The sequence below is a fragment of the Podarcis bocagei genome (genome assembly GCF_964188305.1).
Source record: "Podarcis bocagei genome assembly, chromosome: 6".
NCBI lineage: Eukaryota > Metazoa > Chordata > Lepidosauria > Squamata > Lacertidae > Podarcis > Podarcis bocagei.
This window is the reverse complement of record NC_138130.1, coordinates 93,596,471-93,614,362: the sequence shown is the minus strand read 5'-3', so window position 1 is coordinate 93,614,362 and position 17,892 is coordinate 93,596,471. Positions and strand designations below refer to the sequence as shown.

General features: G+C 44.5%; 1 protein-coding gene across 3 annotated transcripts in view; it reads left to right on the top strand.

Annotated features, from left to right (window-relative positions):
- The window catches only part of LOC308588721 (glutamate carboxypeptidase 2-like), a 60,909-nt gene that overhangs the window by 4,217 nt on the left and 38,800 nt on the right, over nucleotides 1-17,892 (top strand). For all 3 annotated transcript variants that reach the window (XM_081197344.1, XM_081197345.1, XM_081197346.1), the window contains exons 3-7: nucleotides 3,067-3,253; nucleotides 4,967-5,068; nucleotides 8,178-8,303; nucleotides 10,845-11,031; nucleotides 12,696-12,789. In XM_081197344.1, the coding sequence (XP_081053470.1) occupies nucleotides 3,067-3,253; nucleotides 4,967-5,068; nucleotides 8,178-8,303; nucleotides 10,845-11,031; nucleotides 12,696-12,789 (696 nt within the window). The remainder of the gene's footprint in view (nucleotides 1-3,066; nucleotides 3,254-4,966; nucleotides 5,069-8,177; nucleotides 8,304-10,844; nucleotides 11,032-12,695; nucleotides 12,790-17,892) is intronic.

Sequence of the window (17,892 nt, the reverse complement as noted above, 5' to 3'; positions counted from 1 at the left end):
CACTTAAAGGCCAAAAGAATAAGCATGTAGGTTTGAATTGCTTAGTCAATCACAGCTTTTATTTAAGCACATAAGAACCTTAGACAAGCCTGTTGGATCAGGCCAATGGTCCATCTAAGTCCAGCATCATGTTCTCAAAGTGGCCAGGCCAGATGTCTGTGAGAAACCCGCATTCAGGATCCAAACAAAAGAGCATTTTCCCTCCTGTGGTTTCCAGCAACTGGTGAATTCCTGCCTCCAACCGGAGCTTTACATCTCCAGAATTGCTTTTGGCCAAGTTGTAGATCTATCCTTAGAGATGCAGAGAGGTTCTAATTCACTTCTTGCCCATCGTGCAACAAATCCGAGTTAAACAGAAAGCATAGTTCATATATAATAATAATTTATTATTTATGCCCCACCCATCTGGCTGAGTTTCCCCAGCCACTCTGGGCGGCTTCCAGCAAAAAATTAAAATACAAGAATTCATCAAATACTAAAAGCTTCCCTTAACAGGGCCGCCTTCAGATGTCTTCTAAAAGTCAGATAGTTGTTTATTTCTTTGACATCTGGTGGGAGGACATTCCACAGGGTAGGAGCCACCCCTGAGAAGACCCTCTGCCTGATTCCCTCCAACCTCACTTCTCGCAGTGAGGGAACCACCAGAAGCCCCTCAGAGCTGGACCTCAGTGTCCGGGCTGAACAATGGGGGTGGAGACGCTCCTTCAGGTATACTGGGCCGAGGCTGTTTAGGGCTTTAGCAAGCATGCCAACTGGCCAAGCCAACCAACCAACACACTTGGGGTACATTTCAGAACATTCTCAGTTGCTAACTTTTTTTTTTGCCGCAAAGCATTTGAGAAACCTGCGAGTGAAGAATAATTAACGATTTGTTTAATCAAATCTTTCCCCCGCCCCAGCCGGCATGGTAGCAGGGCTGAGAGAGATGGGAAATGTGCAGTAGTTCAAATCAGCCAGAGGGCATCAGGTTGTGGAAGGCTGCCTTAAACAAAGAAACAGAAATAGTGGTGGTGCGAGCTAAGTGACTGAAGAGGTAGCAGGGCCTAGGGATTGAGGAGTGTCCACAATCTGGGCAGAAGCTGATGCAGGAGAGGAAGGATGGTGAGAGGCAGAGATGGGTCAGGCTTGTGAAGAAGCCTTGTGAAGAAGAACCAGTGAAGGTCCTGTGTGAGTGCCTGGAGGCAGTTGGAGGATGGATGGCGGCTAACAGATTGAGGTTGAATCCTGACAAGACAGAAGTACTGTTTTGGGGGACAGGGGACAGGGGACAGGGGGCAGGCAGGTGTGTGGGACTCCCTGGTCCTGAATGGGGTAACTGTGCCCCTGAAGGACCAGGTGTGCAGCCTGGGAGTCATTTTGGACTCACAGCTGTCCATGGAGGCTCAGGGGTCAATTCTGTGTCCAGGGCAGCTGCCTACCAGTTCCATCTGGTACGCAGGCTGAGACCCTCCCTGACCACAGACTATCTTTCCAGAGTGGTGCATGCTCTAGTTATCTCCCACTTGGACTACTGCAATGCACTTTACATGGGGCTACCTTGGAAGGTGACTTGGAAACTGCAATTAATCCAGAATGCAGCAGCTAGACTGGTGACTGGGAGTGGCCGCCGAGACCACATAACACCACTCCTGAGAGATCTTCATTGGCTCCCAGTACGTTTCCGAGCACATTTCAAAGTGTTGGTGCTGACCTTTAAAGCCCTAAACGGCCTTAGTCCTGTACACCTGAAGGAGCGTCTCCACCCCCATCATCCAGCCCGGACACTGAGGTCCAGCACTGAGGGCCCTCTGGCAGTTCCCTCGCTGCGAGAAGTGAGGTTACAGGGAACCAGACAGAGGGCCTTCTCAGTAGTGGCCCCTGCCCTGTGGAATGCCCTCCCAGCAGATGTCATGGCAATAAACAATTATTTTACTTTTAAAAGACAACTGAAGGTGGCCCTGTTTAGGGAAGTTTTTAATGTCTGATGCTGTGTTGTTTTTAATATTCAATTGGAAGCCGCCCAGAGTGGCTGGGGAAACCCAGCCCGATGGGCGGGGTATAAATAATAAATTATTATTAATATTATTATGGTGTCTCCCCATCCTGCTGTGACAAGCTGTCTTCCTGTTTGGTCTCCCAGAACCAGGAGAGGCATGTAGCGGGAGAAGCAAAGAGAGACACACAGGTGCAGTCTCTGATTGCTTGCGGGGGGGGGGGGAGCTGGAGAGGAGAAGACATACCTGGCTGTGGGAAGTTGTGGATCTTTAGTCTCAGCAATTTGATTCATGGGGGCAAGACATGGGCATAGCCGGGGGGGGGGCAAGGGGGCAACTCCCCCCCCCCCCGATCAAGTAAAACATTCTAAAGAAGAATGGCAACTTAAACTGATGGAATAAGTGCAGCTTGCGTACCTAACATATAGAATAAGAGAACAAGGAGAACATACGTTTAAAGAAGATTGGAAAATGTTTATTGAATATATGGGGGGAGATTGTGTACACTTGAAAACGTTGGCAGCATTAAGATAAATTCAACAGTGTAAATAAGTTTTGATGGATGTAATAATGGAATAGTGAATGGTTTCGTTTATGTAAAATATGCAGGGATTTATGATATGCAAAGTGAAGCATAGAAAGAGAAGAAGGGAAATTATTGGTATCTTAAGGTTGTTTAATATTCTAAATTGCAAAACAGAATATGTGTGTGTGTGTGTGTGTGTGTGTGTGTGTGTATAAATACTTAACTAACTGACCAGTCACATCAGTTTTGCCCCCCTAACAAAGTCCTGCCCCCCCCCAAAAAAAAATCCTGGCTACATCCATAGAGCAAGACCTCAGTTTCTGTGCTCATTAGGCCTGGCACTCTTTTAGACATCCTGTTTTGCTATTAAAGAGTTAACTCCTGCTGGATTGGTGTGATTTGCTGCTGGCTCGCTCCTGTCAGTGACCCACCTTTGGTCAAGATGGTCACCTGGCTGCGATTTGTGCAACCTGCACAGCGAGGACCGACGTCCAACAGCAGCAGCAAGCCCAATGAAAAAATAAATAAATGTGATTTCATTCATTATACCCTTCTCCTCTTTTGCAGTAATTTCACTCGGCTGCCTCACTTGGCAGGCACACCAGAGAACCTGCGCCTGGCCAAACAAATTCAGACCCAGTGGAAGGAATTTGGCCTGGATTCGGTTCAACTGGCTGCCTACGACGTTCTGCTGTCCTACCCAAATGAAACAAATCCCAACTACATCTCAATTGTGGATGACCAAGGGCATGAGGTAAAGGGGAGAGGGAGAGAAAATGGATTTCCCCATCTGGCTTTAGCGTTTTTTTAGTCAACCATCCCTGTCCCTTTCAGAACATTCAGTTTAACAGATAACGATGCAGTTATGAGAGGTAAATTCTGCTGAGCTTTGAAAAGAGCAAAACACCTGGAAGAGATCTTTTCTCCAGGTGAACCTGCCCACACTTTGAGGTGACGATTCCTTAAATGCCAGTGTGGTGTGGTGGTTAAGAGCGGCGGACTCGTAATCTGGTGAACCGGGTTCGATTCCCCGCTCCTCCACATGCAGCTGTTGGGTAACCTTAAGCTAGTCACACTTGTCTGAAGTCTCTCAGCCTCACTCACCTTGCAGAGTGTTTATTGTGAGGGAGGAAGGGAAAGGAGATGGTTAGTCGCTTTGAGACTCCTTAGGGTAGTGATACAGCGGGAGATCAAATCCAAACTTTTCTTAAATGGCTTTCCCACCTTCCCCCAAAAGGAGTTCACACCAGCAGTGGAACAAAGCGAATAGAATAAAATGAAAACATATTTTATAGCTTTTAAGTCAGTCACACACCCTCACAGGTATTAATTTCAAGGATGCCAGGGTAGTGTCTTTCAGCCATCAAATGCCTGGGTGAAATAGTACTGTTTTTCTATTCCTTCTGAATGTTAATAATGAGGAAGACAGGCACATCTCTCCAGAGAGAGCCTTCTTTGTCACAGAATCCCAACCTTTCCTCAGATATACCGTATTTTTTGCACCATAACACTCACTTTTTTCCTCCTAAAAAGTAAGGGGAAATTTCTGTGCGTGTTATGGAGGGAATGCCTACGGGTGGCATGCCTACGGATTTTCCTCCTCTAGAAACTACGTGCGTGTTATGGTCGGGTGTGTGTTATAGAGCGAAAAATACGGTATATGCCCAGTGCTTACTTTCTGTGTGCATTGTGGAGGGAGGGACTGACCACATTTTCTTTTCTCAAGCTTTTAGCAACATCTTCTCTCATTCTGCTAGGTTGTTTGCTTACAGTTGTGATACCCCAAGTTGATTTTGGTGCCTGGTCATAGATGCCACCTGCAGCCCTAACATGAATGCAATGCGGGACGTTAACTGCGATTCCTGCATTGCAGACAGTTGGACCAGAGGGAAACCCTTTGGATCCTTTCCAACTCCACAATTCTATGAAATTTAACAAATGGACTGACAACATGATAGCGCTCACAACCTATGAACGGACTGCTTACAGACGTTGACTTGAATCAATATGGCAATATTTGGAATGAGCTTCTATGAAATGTAGTAGGCTATTAATATTTGCATATGTCTTAGGATAAGAATATCAATTTCATATAAGAATGTATGGGCTAGGATGTTTTCCATATATTGTATATATTCGTATACTGCTTCTTTCTACATGTTTTTGTTTTTGTTTTGTTTTTATATATACATTTTTATTGATTTTTTAAACATATCAGTTCCAACAGTCATACACATCTTATACAAACTTCCATCAACACGTCTGATGATTTTCCATTCCTTATCACTTACTTTCCACGTGTTTTTGAGCCTTTTTATTTTTTCTTTTCCCACATGCCTCACTTTATTTCTTTATATTTGAAAACTTTGCAATTAAAATATTAATATTGGGGGGGAAATTATATGAAATTAGTCTAAACCTGACCTTAATATTCTGCCTCCTCCTCTGCTCCTTGTTAACTGCCCAGATTTTCAACACCTCATTATTTGAGCCTCTCCCTCCGGGGTATACACACATTGAAGATGTTGTTCCACCCTACAGTGCTTTCTCTGCTCAGGGCATGCCAGAGGTAAGGACTGATGTGGGGTAACGGGTTGTGTGAATGTGCCCTTTGGTTATGCGAATGACCCTCTCTCTCTGGATCAGGAGTGGTGATCACTTTTCAGATCCAGTGTCTCTTTCCCTTGTGTGCAACCTTCTGGGGACCACGTACCAGAGGTGGGCGGGGCCAGAGGCAAGAGTAGGCGGAGCATCCGATGCAAATTTTTTACTTTAGTGCAGCAGTAAGCTAGTTTCCACACATACACACACTGTGCCCTCCACCCAGACAAGCAGGAGGCATGGTCAGATCTTAAGGACATATTCCAAATAGGCAGATAATCTCAAGGGCTGTGTGCATCCAAGGCAGCAAGGGGTGTGGTCTGGGGAAGATTCAGGGGCCAGATAGAGAGACCTCGGGAGCCACATGTGGTCCTCCTAACCTGAGTGTCAGGGGCTGGTCTGAATCGGAAGATTGGGGAATGGAGTCACAGGGAGATCAGCTCCTAACAGAAGAGGAGGAAGACTCCCCTGCTTCCAGCATTTCCAGAAACAGAGAGACAGGTAGACACAGCAGCTGCTCAGTTGAGAGGAGCTACCCAGCTATGAGATAGTAGCTAAGCAACCAGAAGGGAGGGAGCAGCTGGGTGATACATCAATAGAGAGTGGGGGAACCCCCTCCCCCCTGAACTCAGAAGTCCAAGCGTGTCAAAGAACAAAGGAGACGCAGAGGGGGAGGAACTTCCCATTGGCACGCTTCTTGCTGTGGAAGTGGGGAGGAGTCAGAGTAAGGCAGTATGGTGTAGTGGTTAAGAGCGGCAGACTTGTAATCTGGTGAACCGGGTTCACTTCCCCGCTCCTCCACCTGCAGCTGCTGGGTGATCTTGGGCTAGTCATACTTCTCTGAAGTTTCTCAGCCCCACTCACCTCACAGAGTGTTTGTTGTGGGGGGAGGAAGGGAAAGGAGAATGTTAGCCGCTTTGAGACTCCTTAGGGTAGTGATATAGCAGGATATCAAATCCAAACTCTTCTTCTATCCTTGCGGAGTGTTGCCTGCTTGTGCTTGCAACATAATGCTGTAATAAAAGGCCTATAAATCTACCAAATGCTCGTTAATTCTTATCACTGAGCTCCCAGAAGAGAGAGGGGAGCTTGAGTACCTGACACTGAGGTTCTCCACCCCTGCTCTAGGTTTTTATATCTCCCAAGTTTGTTGCTATACAAGAGGATTGTGACTAAACTTGATGGTCAGCAAGAATTTCAAGCTACTAGGTTTCTGCCTCACCTCTCCTGCCTAGGTGGGAGCTAAAATAAGCCAGTTCCTAAATTTGGGTATCTGGGCTGGATCTACACTGACCTGTTTAACATTATTTCCCCCCATTAGACTAATAATAGATATATCATTCTGAAACATCACGGGCTATACTTGTTGATTAAAAGGTTTACTACCTTGGTTTGTTGGTTTGGCAAATGAAAGTTATACCCGGCCACACTGTTTTCCAAAACACTGTTTCTTTCCCTGCTGATGATTTCTGGTTGCTCTGCTCTGCCCTCCAGTATCACATTTTAATTCTCCCTCCCTCCATTTTTAAATAAAATTTATTTAATCATTTTTTCAATACAAACAACAACCGCAAAAGACACATACAACAAAAACCATAATAACACTAATAACACAATTTGACAATTCAGATTTGAATACAGTGATATACCTATGACTACACCTTTTTAACAATATTTTCCCACCTCTCTCTCCTCCCCCTACTTCCCACCACTATCCGCCTTATCGCTTAAATATTCCTTCCAGATTTCTTCATATTTATCCATTCTTAATTTGCGTCAACATGCAATTCGTTCATATGTAGCTAATCTGTCCATATCCATGTGCTCAATGGAATCTTTTTGCCACAAAATTCTCGCTCCCTCTGTGTCCTTTGTTATCTGCACATGCCACCACCCCTCAAATTCCACTGGAGGGCGGTCAGCGTTTGAATGCAGTGGAACATTACATAGGGACATATATAGAAGCATAAGACACAGGGACCAATATGGCAGCATAAAACTATTAAAAACTAAGCTATAAAAAAGGCAAGGTGATAAAGCATTATGAACATAAAAAGTAGGATGGCATGTGCCCATCTACATTATCAAAACCCTGCCTTAAACCTTCCTTAACGTTAAAAACCATGAGTGTAGATCTGTCCCTCATCAGAGAAAGATATTTTTGAAAAAGATATGAGGGTTCTTTTGGCGCTCCCTAGGAAGAAGCAGCCCCCCAGAACTGCAAAGGCATACAGCTGATATTGGGGGAACTGCTGTTGGCTGAAAGACTCTGGGCACCACAAACTGATATTTTAGCATTATACAGAGCAAACAGCAATCTGGGGAAACCCGACTGCTGTTTATCCGATTCAGTGCTAAACCACAGGTTTTCCCAGGGGAAGTGGCAGGGCAAACTGGCGTGGATGAACCCTTGATCTTGACACAAGAATAGCGCATTGTTGGTAGACTTATTCTGCTCTAGTTTGTATTCTGCTGCTTCTCCAATGCCATCATATTGGGTGCATTCACACAGAAGCATATTCTATTTTCCCTCCGTTGTTTTCTGCTATTCTCTGCATTTGAGCTTTCAGATGCCACAAAAACCACTTCTGGAAATATAGCAGAATATAACTTAATGCAAGTTTAGCACTCATATCTGTATTCTGTGCAAGTAAAGGTATGGTAAAGTAAAGGACCCCTGGACGGTTAAGTCCAGTCAAATGTGACTATGGGGCTGTCGCTTTTCAGGGGCTGTCGCTTTTCAGCTGAGCAAGCCGGCGTTTGTCCACAGACCGCTTTCCGGGTCATGTGGCCAGCAGGACTAAACCACTCCTGGCACAATGGGACACTGTGCCGAGTGCCAGAGCGCACAGAAACGCTGTTTACCTTCCTGCCACAGTGGTACCTATTTATCTACTTGTGCCGGTGTGCTTTCGAACTGCTAAGTGGGCAGAAGCTGGGACAGAGCAACAGGAGCTCACTCCGTTGTGGGGATTTGAACCACTGTCCTTCTGATCTGTGCAAGTAATACAGAATTCAGCACTAAACTTCTTCTATCGAGCAGGCTCTTCTTACATTCTGGTGTTCTTATACCCCAGGGAGATCTGGTTTACGTGAACTATGGAAGCATAGAAGATTTCCAAAGGTTAGAACGAGAGCTCGGAATTAATTGCTCTGGGAAAATTGTCATTGTCAGATATGGGAAAATCTTCAGAGGAAACAAGGTAATAATGATTATATCCCATCTCAGTGTGTAGGGGATGCTTTGACACACAGACGGAATTTGCCCAAATGTGAGAGCTGCTTTTATATTTTTAAAACAACAACTACGAAGGCAGAAACTTACGGAGAGTAACTTAATACTGATGTGTGGTATTTGGATATTTTTTCAGGTGAACATAACAACAGTGAAGGAGGGATCTCAGCATAGAGGAGGGCCTGGGGGCACTTTGATCATGCTCCCCCCCCCAACATACCCATTTCACAGAAGGAAAATGGGCAATTCTCAAAATGCACACACTTCAAAACCAGTAGAACAAGTACAGTGGTACCTTGCTTCTCAAACTCAATCCATTCCGGGAGTCTGTTTGACTTCTGAAACCATTTGAAAACCAAGGCACAGCTTCCGATTGGCTGCAGGAGCTTCCTGCACTCAAGCGGAAGCCGTGTCGGACATTTGGCTTCTGAAAAATATTTGCATACTGGAGCAGCTACTTCCGGGTTTGCGGCGTTTGGGAGCTGATTTGTTCTGCAGCTGAGCCGTTCGGGAACCAAGGTACCCCTGTACAACAAAAACCTTGCACCCCTTTGAACAGAAACAGAACCCACAAAGCATTCCCACAACAAGCAAACAAAAAACACCTCCAAACATTAATGTTTAAGATAAAAAATGAGACGGCCAGGGAACCTTTGGAGGCAACAAGGATGCTATGGTGACCACCAGTACCACATTGGGGACTCCAGGTTTAGGGGGCAATCCTATGTCCTGATTCCCCATGATAAATAGTTTAGGATGCAACCGATTTCCAGCTCAGGCAGCTGATTCCTGGCTCTGCCAGCATTAAGTCTCCAACCTCAGTTCTACCAATGACACGCCGGTGTAGCTTGCTGATCCCGGCTCAGCCAGGGCTCAGACAGCTAAGCCAAAGCTGGCTGAACAAAGGCCAGTGTCAGTCCCCCAAAAGAGGTGTTCTGGCGGAGCTATGTGGATGGGACCAGCGAGGGCAGGGGCTGAGGCTGTATCCTGGCAACTCAGCACAGAATACTAATTTAAAAGGCTTGTTTTCTGACTGCCAGGCTTTGGCAGAGCAGCAACCTGCTGCTGAACAGGGTTTGGACGTGCTGTAGTTTTACACCAGCCTAACTTACGCCGGCATCTCACACATAGAATTGCTTCTTTAGTGTTGGAGCTCATGATTTCCTTACTCCTTCGGTCCTGGTTGGCAGAAGTTCTGGAGAGCTGGTCCAATACATTTTGTTGCCCGAAGCGAACAGCAAGAATCCAACTCTCCACCTGTCTCTCCACCAGTGGCCAGGGCTGGATTTAGGTTTGATGAGGCCCTAAGCTACTGAAGGTAATGGGGCCCTTGATATGTCCAGCTGTCCTTTGTCAACCACAAATTGTCGCTATTTTTGTGTTGAATGTGTGCTATATGGTAATTTATGGACCTAATAGGTATCTAAAGCCATTTGCACATAACAAAATATGTATTTTATCAAAGTAATTGTTGAACTGAAATTAATCTGGAATGGATTAATCTGTTTTGCATTACTTTCTATGGGAAAGTGCGGCTTGGTTTTGGAACGCTTTGGGTTTGGAACAGACTTCCAAAATGGATTAAGTCTGAGAACCAAGGTACCAGTGTATATAGAAATGAGCAAACCAGTGATATTTTAGGGAGCAGGCTAGCAGGCGGGGCCCATTACTTACATCATAGGAGTCTACACAACACAAAACACTGTTGCTGTATGTAGGTTTTATTTTATTTGTTTTTTATCTTATATTTTGGAAATGTACATCCAGGTTCTTTTCCTTTCAATTTTTTTGTGGCTCCCAAGAGAGTGCAGCCTTAAGCTATAGCTTGTTTAGGTTATGCATAAATCTGGCACTGCAAGTGGTTCAGCAGTGGAATCTTATTTGAGCACTGGGATCTGGTGGGGATGGGATAGAAATCCCATTAGGTTAGGATTTCAATGCAAACCTACCTGCTTTGCATTGCCTAAAACTGTATGCAAAAATGAAACGCAGTGGTCTGAATTTTGTGATGCGGTTCTCCAGCCAAATAATGTGTACAAAAATGTTATATTGGGGAGGGGGGATGTGTGCATAAAACATATGAAAATATATTTTAAAAATAGCATGAACTGCATTGTTTTAGGGTAAATGGCTTGCAAAAAAAAAAAAAATCCCTAACATGTTGATGAATTTTCATGAGCTTTTTTTTTAAAAAAAGAAACAAACTGATCCAGAACAGTGAAGAACTAACATAAGACTGGAAACTGGGATAAATTGGAAGCGATAGATTCATCCATCCCTAGAAACTGCTGACACCATCAAACTTTGAAGGCAGCATATTAGGGAATGTCATATGCAAACTGGGGGGGGGGGATGTCCCCATTGGCTGCTATGGTGTCTGGCTGTGTCCGCAGATACAGACTTGGCCATCTCTGGCAACTACCAGGCTTTGCCATATGGAGGCAACCTCTCACCTTTGCACGAAGGAACAAACTAACTGCAGCATCAATGTGATTCCCGCCCTCACCAGGTGAAGAATGCTGCTGCTGCTGGAGCCAAAGGAGTCATTTTATACTCCGACCCAGCTGACTCTTGTGCTCCTGGAGTAGACCCTTACCCAGCAGGGTGGAATCTTCCCGAAGGTGGAGCTCAGCGTGGGAATGTCCTGATTCTGGATGGAGCTGGGGACCCCCTCACGCCAGGGTATCCCGCCAAAGGTGGATGAGACTGAAAATTGCACTGCTTTATTTTGCATTCCCCCATTGCGTTAGAGGGATACATTCTGAAATGTGGTTAACTGGACGTTGGGGGAAACGGCAAGACAATACCATAAGGTGATATATGTTTGAAAGGATAGTGGAGACTGCGGATTATAATCGTACTTCTGTATCCCAGATTTAAACTGGATTAGCAGTGTTTCCTCTGCTCGGGAAAATTTGGCAATATTGTTTTTTTCCCCATTCCTCAGAAAAGTTTATTTATGTATGCCACTACTGCAGCCCGTGTTTTGTTAGCCCCAAAATGGAAAACGAGCGAGGTCCCAACTAAAGAAGAATGGCTACTTAAGAATGAACGTTTAGAGAAGATTGGAAAATGTTTATTGAATATATGGAGGGAAATTGTGTACACTTGGAAATGTTGGCAGCATTAAGATGAATTCAGCAGTGTAAATAAGATTTGATAGATGTAATAATGGAATGCTGAATGGTTTAGTTTATGCAAAATAGGCAGGGGTTTTATGATCTGCAAAATGAACCATGGAAAGAGAAGAAGGGAAGTCACTTATATTTTAACGATGTTTAAATGGGCATTCTAAATTGTAAAACAGAAAATTTAATAAAAATTAGGGCGGAGGGAATTCAGGGTTAGAGGAAGCCAGGGCTCTTTAGAAGAAGGATGGGGAAGAAGTGGCCCACCAGACGCACCAGCAGTTGCCCCTCCTTTTCCTTTCCCATCATGCACCAGCTTCAGTGCAGAGATCCTTGCTTATGGGGCTTTTTCTGCAGATCAGGAAGCGCAAGGAACAGGCTAGACTGCAGAATGCTGGAGAAATATTTATAGTGGGAACAAAAAAGCATGCGCTCCCCATGACCACCTCCCTTTGATAAGATAAGCCCAAGCCTGCACCCACCGAAACTCTAAAGGACTCTGAGAAAGAGGCAGAAAAAGTGCAAATGTCTTTCACAGGGGGAAAGGGGGTTTGAGAAATTATGGGACAGGGTTTGGCACAGCAGTTTTTAGAAACCTGTCTCTGGCACCCAGGCCAATTTTGGGAATGCATCGCATGAAGTTGGAGCACAGTAAACAAATGATATTGACAGTACCAAACCATCTGCCAGTGAGCGGTTCCTTTTATATGACAAACCTGCAGGCAAGGTTTCTTGCTTTTAACTTGGCTGGCAGGGAGTTTGAAGCCCTTCGTAATTAAGCAATATTGTAATTAAATACATGGGGTGATACTCCAAAACATTTCTCTTCAAAGGAACTGCTAATGGTTTCTGGTAGCTGCCAGACTTTCTATTGCACACACAAAAATGGAAGAACTTAAATGATGTGCCTCTTGATCATTGTGGCATAAGAACTTATGAAACCTCGGAATTGCTGAAAAGATAACTCACGGGATTCATGTGATGGAAGGCAAAGAACCAGCAGAACAATTTTATGCAACTTTGTGGGACTTTTTCATCCTTACCTGCCCCTAAAAAAAGAAATACAGTCCTCCAAAATTTTGCTTTTGTTTAATGTATCTGTACTTACCATTGTTGCATAAGCATCTTTCTGGTGACTTTCTGCATACTTGTGTTGGAAACTTAATTAATTAATTAATAAGCGAGCAATGTTGTAATTATTATTTTCAATATTTCCCCCCCCCTTGACCCAGAGTACACCTACCGCTACGATGAAGCCCAGGCGACAGCCCAGTTGAACATTCCTGTCCACCCTATCGGTTACCATGATGCTGAGATGTTGCTGAGGTAAGCATACCCGGTGGTTAACATTTACAAGTTTAGTCAATTCCACAATCAGCTTTGTGGGCCAGCATGGAGGGTTTCATTCACCTTGCTCCCACCCAGCTCGGGCACCAACAGATGCACAACACCACTGGTGTTTACTCCCAAAGCCTATATAAAAAATGGCAAAGGACCGTACAGTCTATTTACAATTTTTTGTCTCTCCCCTGCCCCCGCCCTTATATTGCTTTCAGGTAGGCAAAGTTCTTGCCCTTCCACAGTGGTGAAACATATCTGATACATAAACCACTGAGCCTCTTGGGTTTGCCGATCGGAATCCCTGCGATGGGGTGAGCTCCCATTGCTCTGTCCCAGCTCCTGCCAACCTAGCAGTTCGAAAGCACACCAGTGCAAGTAGATAAATAGGTACTGCTGTGGTGGGAAGGTAAATGGCGTTTCCATGCGCTCTGGTTTCCGTCACAGTGTTCCGTTGTGCCAGAGCAGTTTAGTCATGCTGGCCACACGACCTGGAAAGCTGTCTGTGGACAAACGCCAGCTCCCTCGGCCTGAAAGCAAAATGAGCGCCGCAACACCATAGTCACCTTTGATTGGACTTAACCATCCAGGGGTCCTTTACCTTTACCTACATATCAAACTCCTTTCCTATGGTGATGTTTGCCCTAATGTACCGCTGTGTTTTGTCTTGACTCAGTCAACTGTGATTTCTGTACTTGCCTTGCCAATTACGGGATTGTTCGTCTGCTTGCAGAGCCTGATTTCTGTGTAAGAGTAAGATCTGCAGTGCAATGAAAGCATAAATATGCAGGCTAGCAAAGCTTTCCATTTCTCAACAGTAGATAGGTAGCCGTGTTGGTCTGCCATAGTCAAAATAAAAAAAATTCCTTCCAGTAGCACCTTAAAGACCAACTAAGTTAGTTCTTGGTATGAGCTTTCGTGTGCATGCACACTTCTTCAGATACACGTGTGTATCTGAAGAAGTGTGCATGCACACGAAAGCTCATACCAACAACTAACTTAGTTGGTCTTTAAGGTGCTACTGGAAGGAATTTTTTTATCATTTCTCAACAGGCTGTCATTTTCCCCCAGCGCTACAAAAAGGGTCAGGCTAGTCGGTTAAACAAACACCACACCCTTGATTCACTGAGAAGCCCTGCATTCGTCACTGAACAAGGTAGAACCCACATATACCCAAGTGACTTGTTTATTTTTGAAAGGGCTCAGAACAGAGCCATTGAGATTCCAGAGCATGGCTTGGCTCCAAGACGTCAATCTCCAGTAAGCTAATGCCAGTTAAAATCCTAAATGTCCAGTTTTGAGCAAAAGGTTACCTTGTGCGTCTACCCACAGTGACTGACAAAGCCAGCCGGGGTTACAGTTCCCAAGCCGAGACTTGTTCCTTGACGCTGGAGGAGTCCATCTAAGGATATGGGGGCAACAAATAATGACAAATTATAGAAAAATTTATAGGGAGGGAGGGAGGAGGATGGACGGAAAACAGGGAAACGGCTTTCAAAAAAGCTATTTCACTTCAAGCATCAAGGAAGCTGATGGGAAAGAGACTTATCTGCACTATACTTAAAGAGTCCTTGTGTTAGAACAATTAGTTATAAGAGAGATCATTCTTTTTTTAAAAAAACCATTAAGAGAACACTCTGTGCTGGTACATGTTTTTCAGCCTTTCCCCACTTTTCCTTGTCTTACAAAGGCAGAAACCTTGAGCCAAAAAGAGAGAAAGTCAAGGGGTGGGAGAGGAAACCAGGGCTTAATACGGCGAACAAAAAGGTCATAGAATCATAGAATTGTAAACCCCAAGAGTCATGATTTTAAGATGAAGAGTCTCATGCTTTACCGACTGAGCTTTCCTAGCAGCTTCTGAGATGAAGTTCTCAAATATATTTTCAAAGAACACATTCCCCTCTTTTCCTAAACGGATCGTGAACTTTATTCTCACTGTGGCAAGTCTTGAAGTATGTGGTTCATTGTGTAACTCACAGCCCCTTTTCTGCAACTCCATCCCAGGCGTTGCCCCCTGCCCCAGTTTAAGCTATAATGCTAAACCTGCTTCTTAGGAAGCAAACTATTGACCACCGTGGGATTTCTTTCTCACTTAGACATGCATTGGGTTATGTTGTAATAATAATAATTTTTTATTTATACCCCGCCCTTCCCGGTTCAAAAACCGGGCTCAGGGCGGCTAACAAAAAATATAAAACACTTAATTATAAAAGCAGCATAAAATACAGTTATAAAAACCTGAATAACAATAAAATTCAAAAATCAATTTAGGGGAAATAAGCATTAGATAATCCCCAGGGCTAGCTGGCTGACTTGGGCCAGCGAGGAGGCCAGGGGGAAATTAGCTGTGGGGTCTCAGAGCGGGTGATCTTCATAAAAGGGGAGGGAAGAGAAGGGAAATAAATGATCAGGCTGAATTCAAATTAAAGGCCAGGCGGAATAGCTCTGTCTTAGAGGCCTGACGGAAGGAGGTTAAATCCTGCAGGGCCCTAGTCTCATGGGACAGAGCATTCCACCAGGTCGGAGCCATCACTGAAAAGGCCCTGGCCCTGGTGGAGGATAGTCTAACTTCCTTAGGGCCCGGGACCTCTAAACTATGGTTATTCATGGACCTTAAGGTCCTCTGCAGGGCATACCAGGAGAGGCGGCCCCATAGATACGTTATGTTGCCATAGAATCCTAGTTGGAAGGAAGCTGAAGATCATCTAGTTCAACCCCCTGGGATTCAGCAATCTTTCACCAAATGTGGGGCTTGAATCCACAACCCCCTACGTTAAGAGTCCCATGCTCTACCAACTGAGCCATGAGTGATCTTGTCCATGTATGTCTACATGGTTCTCAGCCACATTATTGCACTAGGAAGATTTTTGCTTGCAGTCTTCCCACAGAGATTTGGTTGGCTGCTAGTGGGAAGTAAAAGACGAGCTTGTCAAAGCCTCAATGACACACTGGGCAATAGATATAGGTCATGATATAGATTTTAACCTCTGGGAGGGGGGACTCTGGAAAAGCTATTTGAAGTTCACAGCATGTTACTCTTTGGAGGAGAACTACTTGAAAATGATTTACAGATGGTGTTGAACTCCGAGTAGGCTTGCTAATACGTATAAGGCTGAATCAGATAAGTGCTGGAGATGTAATGAGTTTGAGGGAACGAGAGCCAGTGTGGTGTAGTGGTTAAGAGCAGTAGACTCGTAATCTGGGGAACCGGGTTCGCGTCTCCGCTCCTCCACATGCAGCTGCTGGGTGACCTTGGGCCAGTCACACTTCTCTGAAGTCTCTCAGCCCCACTCACCTCACAGAGTGTTTGTTGTGGGGAAGGAAGGGAAAGGAGAATGTTAGCCACTTTGAGACTCCTTCAGGTAGTGATAAAGTGGGAGGTCAAATCCAAACTCTTCTTCTTCTGAGGCATCAGGCATAAGCCTGCATTTTATTAATGTTTGATCAGGACTTGTATATTAAAGAGGGCTTAGATTTTCAAAAGTAGATTTTCAAATGTTTCATGCCAGGCAAGAAGGCTAGCTGCTTAAGAAAACAGTGTTTTCCTCCTCTTAGACAAGGGGCCCCTTTTGATTGATAGCAGAAAGCAATTCTCAAAGTCATAAAAGCTGAAATTACAGACTGAGTAATGACACTGACCCTACATGTTACAGAAGATAACAAAGGCAGAGATAAATATAATTAGGAATGGGCAAATAGTAAAATGATACCATGGGCCTCTCTTAAACCTTGAGCTGTATTTTCTAAGGCCAGAGGCAAATGGGGAGAAGCATCTAGCTGACAGAGAAAGAGAGGCTTTTTTGGGAAGTCTTTTTAAAACTGTTTCTTTCTTAAACTGAGAGAAAAGGCAACTGGCTTGGCTGGGGAAAAAGAAGCTTCTTCCTATTTTATTTTGAGGCTGGAAAGGAGGGTGAAAGGGGGAGGTGTAAACTAAAGAGCCTTCTTTAAAAACTGTTTTTTTTACTGAGTTCCTTCCTTTCTACTTTGAGAAGCTTTATTCTTTTAAAAGGTTACCTATGATAATGTATGAAATATATTAGCTTAAATATATTGGCTTAAATGTAATTATGCAAAGGATTTAACAAATGCTAGAAGAGTTGTATTTATCCTGGAATTAAGTCAGCCAGCAGTTTAGCCCCCCTGCCAGACAGGAAGACGCCATCAAATGCTGTCCTGATATATTAGCTGTCAGACATTTGTTTAGAAACCTTCAAATGAAGGATATCTTTCAATGTTGATGTGAAACTCAAGATCCTTGACATATGTTTAAGATAAAAATTTAAGATTAACCATTTGTTTTAGAAGGCAATAGGGCAGGGAGGGCAAGAGGTGAGCTGGTAATTAAGATTCCTTGTTGAGACACATGTAAGATATATTACTACTTATTTGTCATTTATAGATGTAACAATATATAGCTGTTTGTGTTCCATATAAGGACAGGAGGATGTGGGTGTATCTTTTAGGATTGGATATAGCAATCAGCCAATAGGAAATCCAACTAGGCTGATTGGACAGAGGCAGCCACAGGAGGAGCAAAGGGGGGCTGGATTAAGGGAATATAAGGGCTGGCCATAATGGCAGGAGCCAGGCCAGAGCTTGGTAACCATATACCACTGTGCCTCTCATTTATTTGTCTGACAAATAAATAATTATTTTAATTTCTCTATTGCTGCGTTGAATATTTCATTCCAGCTAAGCGTTAACCACAAGCAGGGTGCTACATTTTATGGTGCCCCTGTGACTCGGATAAGTGGTCTGCTGGAACGCAGCCCCTTCGCTCTACTGAGCAGGGTACAAGAGAGAGGATCTCTAAACTGCTTACCCAAGCGCGCACTGGTAAATTTTTCCAGGGGGAACGCAGAAGTCTCGTCTGTCTGATACCCTGCTCACTGGCGGCGACGGACCGGGGGGGAAACGGAACCAACCAGGGGTAAGTGCACAAAGGGATTTTTGGCCCTCCAATTAATTGGGAGGAAGAGAAGTCTTGATCAAACTTCTGCGTCTCAGTAAGTGGGAACTGAGTACGCTAGGTGGTTGGATACATCAGATGGTGATCTGGTGGGGGAAAAGGGAAGAATGGGAGGTAGTGTG